We start from the raw sequence: 9,823 nt of genomic DNA on the forward strand, positions 1-9,823 counted from the left end.
TTTGTTTTGTATCCCTTGACCACCCCATATGTTCGAGAGGATTGTCATGGATTACAGAAGTAAAATATTGATGTCCTCTCTTTACCTACTAGTCTACTATAGAAAACATAACAATTCACCCCCCTAAAACAGAGCACATTGTCGAGAAATTTCTGGAGCTATTTGTAATAATTGATAATATCTTTAAGAAACAAAAAGTTAATAATTGAACAAAACAGTGTCCAACTAAGCCTAGAGTTATGAGTTATGAGACAGCATTGATTGTATTAGATACCTATGAAAATATGAAGAATCCCCTTAATCCACTTTCCATGCATTATTAGATTAAACAACCTCCTCCAGCCTTACCAGGTCCTCATAAAAACAAGCACGATTACCAGTAATCATAAAAGTTCAAAAAGTAAGAAAGGAATCCGTTCCAAAAATAAATAAATTTTATAAAGTGAGAGGAAAAATAACTCTACTTGTGGAACATAGAGGATCAATTATAGATTAGTTTTAGTACACACCATGCAATGAGCAAATAGTTGCAATTTTGGAATACCGTACAACATGATGACATTTTCTTTTTGTTGGATTCTTGAAGAATATGATGAATACCGTGCTTGGGTAATAGTAAATACCACAAAACTAAACTAGGCCCATTGTAAACAATAAAATTAATTTTGAATTTTTTTTTAATGTTTTTCAAACTTTATAAAATAGCAAGGTCCTTCAGCCATCAAACTGAATTAGATGCTCATGTGCTGTAGCTGCAATGCTAGTTGTGTTGAGATTGAATTAGATGCTAAGTCTATAATTGATGTGCTGCTCAATTCTAATTATGTAAACAATATAGTGTCTCCCATCTTGGATGATTGCAGACAATTGATATCAAACTTCTCACAGGTTCAGATTAGGCACTGCTACCGCGAAGCAAATCGATGTGCAGATAAACTGGCCAGAATGGGATCGAGTCATAATTTAGATTTTGCTATATTTGATATTCCACCTTTGGATGTACTTGCTGTTTATGAGGATGATCTCAATGGGGTGTATGCAAACAGGCTTTGCCTTGAGACCGAGTTGATGGTTTAGTTTTAATGAAATCTTTTCTTGACCAAAAAAAAAACCAGAATTAATTCAAAATCAAACTGAAATAACTTTTTAATCAAACCTAACACCCTCTAAAGCTTGTTCCTACACTACAGCAACTTGGGAACTATATGCTCCAGCAAAATTTTGAAGAATATACGTAGGTAATTTAGCTTCATTTAGTAAATCTTGTGTCAACAACAGAGGTTAACATATATTAATCTAATGCCTTCAGGGAAGAAAAAGGAAAAAATCACAGTTCATACAAAATTTATTAACATATAGCCTTTATAGCAAAGTCAAGTGCAATACAAACGAAAAAAGGAGGCAGACTAGAACTCTGATATCAATAAATATTAAGAGACTCTTTTCCTTCAATGAGTTTTAGACAACTTTTCATATCAAACCAGTAAACGGTATACCCTAGGCAAATACATTTTCGACTCAAAGGGGGGGAAAAATCATCACAACATACAATGAACATAAAAATCCAGTATCCCTCATAACTACAAGTGTCTATAGAGTGAATTTGGTAGTACAAAAATCACCCCGCAACTGACAGACTCCGACTCTGTTCTATGGCAAATAGAACAAATGAAACAACTTATGAGACTCGACATCGACTTCATGGGAGAGCCCAATCACCTGGAATAACCATTCCCCAAAAAGAGAACTCTGGCTCCTCAACTTTGTTGCAGCAACAAATTCTAGTTCTGTCATATAACCAATCCAAGTATCCCTCAACATCTTAATCCAGCCATTACCGACACTTGTGCCAGTCCAGCACCCCCATAAATCATGCACCAGACTGGACCAAAGAGGACCCAAACACGACAAGACACCTGACCTGACCCCAACTAATCTCTCGCCACCAAATACTGCGATATTTTAAAAGAAAATATGTCAAGAGCATCAATAACAAAACATAGAGCAGCCATGCAAGCAAAGTTTGGATAGTTAACTCCAGAAATTTAATTGCACACTAACCAGAACAAAAGCTAATTCAATAAAAATAAAACACAAGACATGACAGAAATAGTATAAAGATACCTTCAGTCGAATTTGAATCCACCTGAAGGAACAGAAGGAACTTCGCTCCCTCCAAAGTTGAACGTAGACTGGGCAGCATCACCTGGCATTGTCTCATCATCTTCCTCCAACCAATATGTCTCAAGAATCTTCACAGCCTTCTCATAAATCTCAGTATTGTCATGACTCTGGAGATTCTCAATTTTCTCTAGCCCCTCCGCATCATCAATCATTTGAGCATAGAGATTTACATCTCCAGAACTGCCCGAGTTCTTATCAGCTTCCCCTACCTTCAATATGTTTTCAAGCCCTTCCAAACAAACTGTGACAATCCTTGGATCGGGGCAGATGAGAAGATCACACAAGGGCTTGATACACCCTTGATTTACCAGGTACCTGTGACCAACAAAGAGATATTATATCTGCAGACCAAACACTTATCCAAAGGCAAACTAGGACAACGAAACAAGATTTTTCATACTTGATTTGTTCAGGAGAACCACCAGATGTGGCATTTGAGATTGCCCACGCAGCCTCTTTCCTAATATCAAACTCAGCATTTTGAAGCAAATTAACAAGGGGGGCAATTATATCAGCCGCAATAACAGCCTGCAACAAGCAATAAAGACCCCATTTTATGGTCACAGTTGAAGAGAAATTGGGTATTTAGATCCAAATTTCATGAAACTAAGACAAGCATAATAACAGATAGAGAGAAAAACAGATTAAATCATGTTGGAATAGCTTAAATCTATAGGTTACCTGAATCTGCTCCTTATTGCCAGCAGTGATATTTGAAATGGTCCAACAAGCTTCCTTCTTAATGCTCTTTTTATAATTATTGTTCAATAGGTTTAATAGGCAAGGAAGAGCATTGTGGTTGATGATAACCTGAACAGCAACAACACCTCATTAGTTGAAAGGGATTACCCAACAAATAGGGTATGAAATGACAAATTTTTTTCTATTGATGGAAGGATTTGAGCTTTATTAATAAGTGGATTTCAGGTGACCACGCGTAAGATGTCATTTCAAATCCATCAAATTTTTTTATAGGTGTCAATTCAAATCCATAATATCACAAGTGATTATTTGAGAAAATCCTCAAAGTTCTTATCATCATGTGCTGTTAAATTTATACAAGTAATTGTTCTTCAAATCCCTTTATTTGAAATCCTCAAATCCAACCACAACCTTCGAAAAGCACAATTTGCATGCATGTCTATGACTGTGGAACGAGACAATATATATTTTAAAGAAAAAAAAAAGAAAAAAAAAGGGATGATGTCTAGCCCTACTGCCCAAGTTTATTTCTTTGTACAGGCCTCATAAGTACATCACAAAAATTCAGAAGAGGACAAAACCATTGTCTGATCTAATGCGTTACAAAAGCTGGCCACACCCAAAAAAAAAAAACAAAGAATAGTTGCCCGCAGACAAATCCTGAGTGCATACATGAATGCATCACTCCATTTACAAGCATGTAACATAATAAAAAATTAGGGAAGATTGTGTACCTCAATCTTAATGACTACATATACTTGGAAAAAAAAAAACAATATAGCCCATATTTTATAAATTCCAAGCTGCACAAGTTCCCAATACCTGAGTCTGCATATCATCTCCAGTAACAATATTTCCAACTGTACGAAGAGCAGGAATGAGCACAGAAGGAGATGGGTGGCTGAAAAATGGCAAGAAATTTTATAATTGAGTGCATAATATAGAGGTTTACACCTCCCACCACAAAATAAGTACAACTCAATATGGTTGAAGATCTAAGAACTCACAATAATAGCTCAACAAGCCGAGGACAAACACCCGCTTCAATAACAGCTTGAATTTTGTCATTTGTACCATCAGAAAGATACGAGAGTGCCCAGCAAGCATCAGTTAAGACTTCTTCATCATTTGAATGAATAAGGCGTGCAAGAGCTGGGAGTGCAGGCTTAACCTGTGCAGTAAACAATACAGCAGAATGCATAACATCACAATGGTTGATGAAGGCAAGTTTTCAACAACTGTAACCCCACAATATTATTTTAGATTTTAGACTAATTAATAGCCTAAACAGCATCACCCACAGTTTCATAATTTGTTAAGTTTCAAAGAGCATCCAAGATAACTAACCTGATCAAAAGGAGGCTGTGGCTTGCCTCGGCAAAAATTTGACAGTGTCCAGGTAGCATTTCTCAGCATAGAAAGCTTGGCATGCTCATTCAACTGTGCCAGCAATGGAAGCAAAGCCCCATTGCCTAGGACAAGGTCACGACATCTAGGGGAATCACCAGCAACATTTCCCAATGCCCACACAGCCTGGACATCCAAAAGATATAGGTGGGGGTCATCATTTTACTTAAAAATGCCAACTTGATTAACTTCATAAAATAGTGCAAAAAGTACTAAAGAGCTAGTTTAAGCACCTAAATCACATTCATACCTGCTCACGAACATCATCACTAGGAGAACCAAGAAGTTTGACAAATATTGGGACAGCCCCATGATCAATTACCACTTTAGTGTTCTCAGATGTCCCAGAAGCAATGTTAGTGAGAGCCCAGGCTGCCTCAAACTATAAGAAGTTTCAAGCAATAAAATGTTAAATTCATGGTCACATACATCTAAAAAAAAACCATCAGATAATAGACAGCATGCAATAGACCTGAAGCTGTGGGTAGTCCTCCCTCATGAGAAACTCAACAAAGCGAGGAACAACACCCGACTGTATCACTTCCTCAATTGGAGGGCTACGCTCTGGTAAAGAAAAAGAGGTGAATAATTGAAACAAATATTCGTGTACAACAGATGCATTAGACTAGAGAGATCAAATTTCTTACCAATTGAAAGCAATTTCCTGAACTGAGTAGTTGCCTCAAGCTGCAGATTACTATCATCACTCCACACTCCCGCAACCATGGATGGTAGATGTTCTAACTGCACTTGAACAATTCAACCATAATTAGCATGATAATCACCAATAATACCAAGAACTAACACCAGAGCAATTCCAAATCAGTAAAATGTTAAACAATTTGCATAGCAAATCCATGATTAGAGAACTTCAGTAAAAGCAAGTTGTTTTGATCTGATCTTTTTTTAAGGACAAGCGTAATAAGAGCAAACCTATGCATTCAATATAACCAATCCAACTAAATCACCAGTAAACAATCTGATCAAACTCTAAATTCAAGTAAATTCCGCTGAAACCTTCAATGTAACTAAAACAATTTTGAAAAATAAAATAAAACCATGAATAGATGATCCAACCAAACCTGAACTCCAAATCAAAATCCATTGAAGCCATAGCAGATGAACTAAAACCGATACAACTGGACCATATTTAAAGAAAATTCCATAGAAACCTCTACAAAGACTGAAAAAAATTTCCAGCTAAAAAACCGATAAACCTAACCAAATCCTTCAAAATCATAGAAGCTGAGATAAAACACTAAAAAACCAATCTAATTAAACTAAATTCCATCAAAACCTCTACAATGCCCCAAACAACATCCTGCTAGAACAACAATAGACAATCCACCCAAAACCTATCAAAACAAAAGTAAATGAACTAAAACAATAGAAAAGTATTGATGTTACAAAAACAATATACAGCTATAACACTGTTGGAGGTTCCAAACAAACCATAGTTCCCTGAGCAAAGTCATTCATCAAAAATTACATATATTAAACAAAATCTCATCAGATTTTACATAACCAGAACATTATCCAGCTTGTTCACCAATATAAGATCCAACCAATCCCTATTCTCCCACCCAAATATAAGCTCAAGCACTTCAAAACCAATTGAAATTCCAATTGAACCCCAAATTAAAAGCAAATCCCATCAAAACCTTTAATCAAAGGAAAAATTAACAGTGATAAAACAAATATAAAAATACCAACAGACAACCCAACGATTTATTCCCTAACAAAAAACTCATGAAAACCAAATTAAATTATTCTAAAACTCCTCATTCCCCCATCCAAAACCAGTCAAAAACCATAAGATTTGAACTAAAACCCATCCAATCAAACTCACTTTAGCTTCAATCAAACCCTGATTCCCCAACAAAATTCATTGATACCAAAAACAACAAATCCCAACCAAAACAGCATCCAGCTAAAACCCTAATTCCCCTATCAAAAACTCTTTACAACCTTAACAACTGAACAATAAGCAATCCAATCGAACTTCAATAAACCTTTCAGCTCCAATCAAACCCTAATTGCACAACCAAAACTGAAAGCAAATTAAGCTTAAAACACCACCCTAACCCCCAATCAAACCCTAAATTAGAGCAAAAACTCCATCAATAACTAAAAAGGACATCAGCAACACGATCTCAACCAAAACATCACCCAGCTAAAAACCCTAATTACCCTATTGAAAACTCATCACAATCATAACAAATGAACAATAAACAATCCAATCAAACTTCAATAAACCCTCCAGCTCCAATAAAACCCTAAATTAAAGAAAAAAATCCTTTTAACCCCTTTTCCTTTTCATATATATAAAAAACCAAAATGACATCAATAACACGATCTCAACAAAACATCATCCAGCTAAAAAACACTAATTCCCCAATCGAAAACTCATTACAATCACAACAACTGAACAATAAACAATCCAATCGAACTTCAACAAACCCTCCAGCTCCAATCAAACCTTAAATTAAAGCAAAAACTCCATATAAACTCTTTTCCTTTTCATTTATATAAAAAACCAAAGTGACATCAATAACACAATCTCAACAAAACATCATCCAGCTAAAATCCCTAATTCCCCTATCGAAAACTCATTACAACCATAACAAATGAGCAATAAACAATCCCAATTGAACTTCAATAAACCCCCCAGCTCCAATCAAACCGCAAATTAAAGCAAAAATTCCATTTAACCTCTTTTCCTTTTCAAACTCCCCCCCTGAAGGGGCATGGGGCTTAGTCAAGTAGAACCGGGTTGCGCTGCTTGATTATATATAAAAAACCAAAATGACATCTACTACACAATCTCAACAAAACATAATCCAGCTAAAAACCCTAACTCCCCTTTTGAAAACTCATTACAATCACAACAAGTGAACAATAAACAATCCAACCGAACTTCAAAAAACCCCTCAGCTCCAATCAAACCCTAAATTAAAGAAGAAAAAATAAAAATCAATAGCAAAACTCTTTTTCATTTCAACATACAATCAAAAATTCCAAAAGGACGATCACAACCAAAATTAAAGCCTAAATTAAGGCAAAATTTCCATTTAACCTCATTTCCATTTCATATACATAAAAAAACCAAAATGACATCAAAAACACGACCTCAACAAATTATCATCCAGCTGAAAACCCTAATTCCCTATCAAACTCATTACAATTTACAACCATAACAGATGAACAATAAACAATCCAATCGAACTTCAATAAACCCTAAATTAAAGCAAAAAATAATAATAATAATAATGATCGCGAACCTCTCTTTCATTTCAATATGTATATCAAATTCCAAAACGACGATCAAAACTAAAACCGAACAGAATAAAACGACGCAAAGCTAGAGAGAGATATAGGGACCGTACTTTCTTTTCGAGACCGGTGGCGGAGGATTGAAAAGAAGAGCCGAGCAGCGGTTGCTGCAGCTGGTTTTGCGCCGCACCGGAGGAGAGCTGTTGGAGACCTTCGCGACGCTTCTTCAAAAGACTCTCTTCTCTTCGCGACTTGCGGATCTCCACCATGTTGTCTTCCCTCCTCCGCCGCCCCTCCTCCGCGTCCACCGCCACCTTGTACCTGTTCCGCCGCACCTCCGTTCGAGCACTCGGCCTCAACGACATCGTTTTTTGTTTTGAGAGATAGAGAGAGAGTCAAAAAAATTTAAACTAAAATTTTATAAAATTGGGTTTTGATGAGAGAGAGAGAGAGAAGTTTGAGAGTGTGAGAGAGAAATGAAAGTTCGGGAGTATCATGTATATATATAGATAGATATTGGGGCTTGGATCGGCGGGTATTTACGGAGGATGCCACTCAGTGACGGGTTTTGAATTTAGAAGGAAAGGAAAAGAATTGAAAGAAAAGTGACTTTTTTTTCCTTCTTTGGATGGACAAAAAAGGATGGACCGGTTGGACTTAGTTGGCTATTAGATGTTTACACGACGTCGTTTCATCATTTCTGGATTTTGCTTTTCCTTTTTTTTTTTTTCAATTTTTTGCAAATTATTACATCAAGAATATATTTTCGAAATAATTTCATAACAAATTGTTGTTTGTAAACTGTTATTAATGGATAAAAAAAAAAAGTAATGTCAATAAGCTATCACCTAAAATTTGTTATAAAATTATTGTGAATTTAACATTACTCTTTTTGTTTTTCCCATCTTCTCATCAATGAGCGCGGGATCAAAGAAAATGAATGAGTGAATACCATTTGATTTAATTTTATACTCATTTTTTCAAGTTAGTCCTATACTCACATTACCCTCATATTGGAAATCTAATCATGTGATTAAAATGAAAAAAGGAAAAAGTTAATGAATATTTAGAAATTATTTTAAGAAACCTTTTATGATAAATGTGGGGGAGGATTTTGTTCCACGCTTCGCAAGCTTATTGTCCTCTTTGGGGAGCCAAATCAGCAAAGTTTTGTTTCTCGACCCCGAGTATGGAAGTCCAAGATTTTCACCATAGGCCAAGGGTTTTGCCTTGTAGTCATTTTGGCTTGACACCTTTGTCCCACCTCGGTTGGAGATGCGCCCCACTCATGGTTTATAAGCCCTTGGAGCAACCATGAGTGTACCACTACTCCGCATGTGTAGTAGTGGTACACTTATGGTTGCTCTAAGGGCTTATAAGCTATGAGTGGGGCGCATCTCCAACCGAGATGGGACAAAGGTGTCAAGCCAAAATGGCTACAAGACAAAGCCCTTAACCTAAGGTGAAAATCCTGGACTTCCATACTCAGGGCCGAGAAACAAAACCTTGCGGGTTTGGCTCCCCAAAGAGGACAATAAGCTTACGAGATAAAAATACCCCACAATAAATTTTTAAAAAAATAATAATTGATTTATTTGACAGCCTGTTAGATTACATGTTCTTTATGTTATTGACATATATAACAAATTGCATGTTAATTGATGTTATTTACTATTAGATCCAAAAACCTTTTCTTTTTTCTTTTTTCTTTTTGCATAATTTTAAAATTAAAAAACATGAAATTTAATATTTTAATAGATGAGAGTATGAGACAATTATTGATCTGAGATCGTTTTGAAATTTTGCAAACATGAATAGTATAAGAAGAAAATGTGATTCAATAATGGATTTATAATAATTCTCTAAAAGCACTAGCATTGGGGGGTGTAAACACCCCCTAATTGCTATTTTACAATCTAAGCTACCCAAAATCCACTCCATCCGTGTTTGTAAACTTAAAAAAATTTGCAACCTTACTATTCATAGGTCGTAAAAAAAATTATTTTAATATATGGTTGTGTGTGAAGAGAAAAAGTGAATGGGAAAAAAGAGAGAGAATAATAATTTTTATTATTTTATTAGGTAGTTTATATTATTTTATTGGGTTGTATGTAAAAATAAAAACTGAGATGTAGAATGAGTTGTAAAATGGGTTGGTAAAATAGGTAAAGTAGTGTTTGAGGATGCAAAATAGGTTTTTTTTTTTTTTTTTTTAATTCCCGGATGCTAATACTCTAATGTTGTAAATGGACCAAGT

The 9,823-nt window shown here is 35.5% G+C and overlaps 1 protein-coding gene across 1 annotated transcript; it reads right to left on the reverse strand.

The window, feature by feature from the left end:
- Positions 1–1,320: 1,320 nt before the first annotated feature.
- Positions 1,321–8,045, reverse strand: LOC126716835 (importin subunit alpha-1a-like). Its single transcript, XM_050417833.1, has 11 exons — positions 7,680–8,045; positions 4,941–5,037; positions 4,766–4,857; positions 4,544–4,675; positions 4,234–4,419; positions 3,894–4,057; positions 3,709–3,787; positions 2,866–2,994; positions 2,585–2,712; positions 2,125–2,499; positions 1,321–1,952 (listed from the first exon to the last, which is right to left on the reverse strand). The coding sequence occupies exons 1-10, from the start codon at positions 7,929–7,931 to the stop codon at positions 2,127–2,129; spliced, it is 1,632 nt and encodes a 543-aa protein (XP_050273790.1). The 5' UTR covers positions 7,932–8,045; the 3' UTR covers positions 1,321–1,952; positions 2,125–2,126.
- Between the last annotated feature and the right edge of the window lie 1,778 nt (positions 8,046–9,823).

This window comes from Quercus robur, chromosome 3 (genome assembly GCF_932294415.1).
Source record: "Quercus robur chromosome 3, dhQueRobu3.1, whole genome shotgun sequence".
Lineage (NCBI taxonomy): Eukaryota > Viridiplantae > Streptophyta > Magnoliopsida > Fagales > Fagaceae > Quercus > Quercus robur.

Coding starts and splice junctions, on each gene's coding strand:
- LOC126716835 (XM_050417833.1), bottom strand. CDS start 7,931: ATGTCGTTGAGGCCGAGTGCTCGAACGGAGGTGCGGCGGAACAGGTAC. Junction 4,858..4,940: donor CAGGAAATTGCTTTCAATTG/GTAAGAAATTTG, acceptor TTTCTTTACCAG/AGCGTAGCCCTCCAATTGAG. Junction 4,058..4,233: donor CACAGCCTCCTTTTGATCAG/GTTAGTTATCTT, acceptor TTTACTGCACAG/GTTAAGCCTGCACTCCCAGC.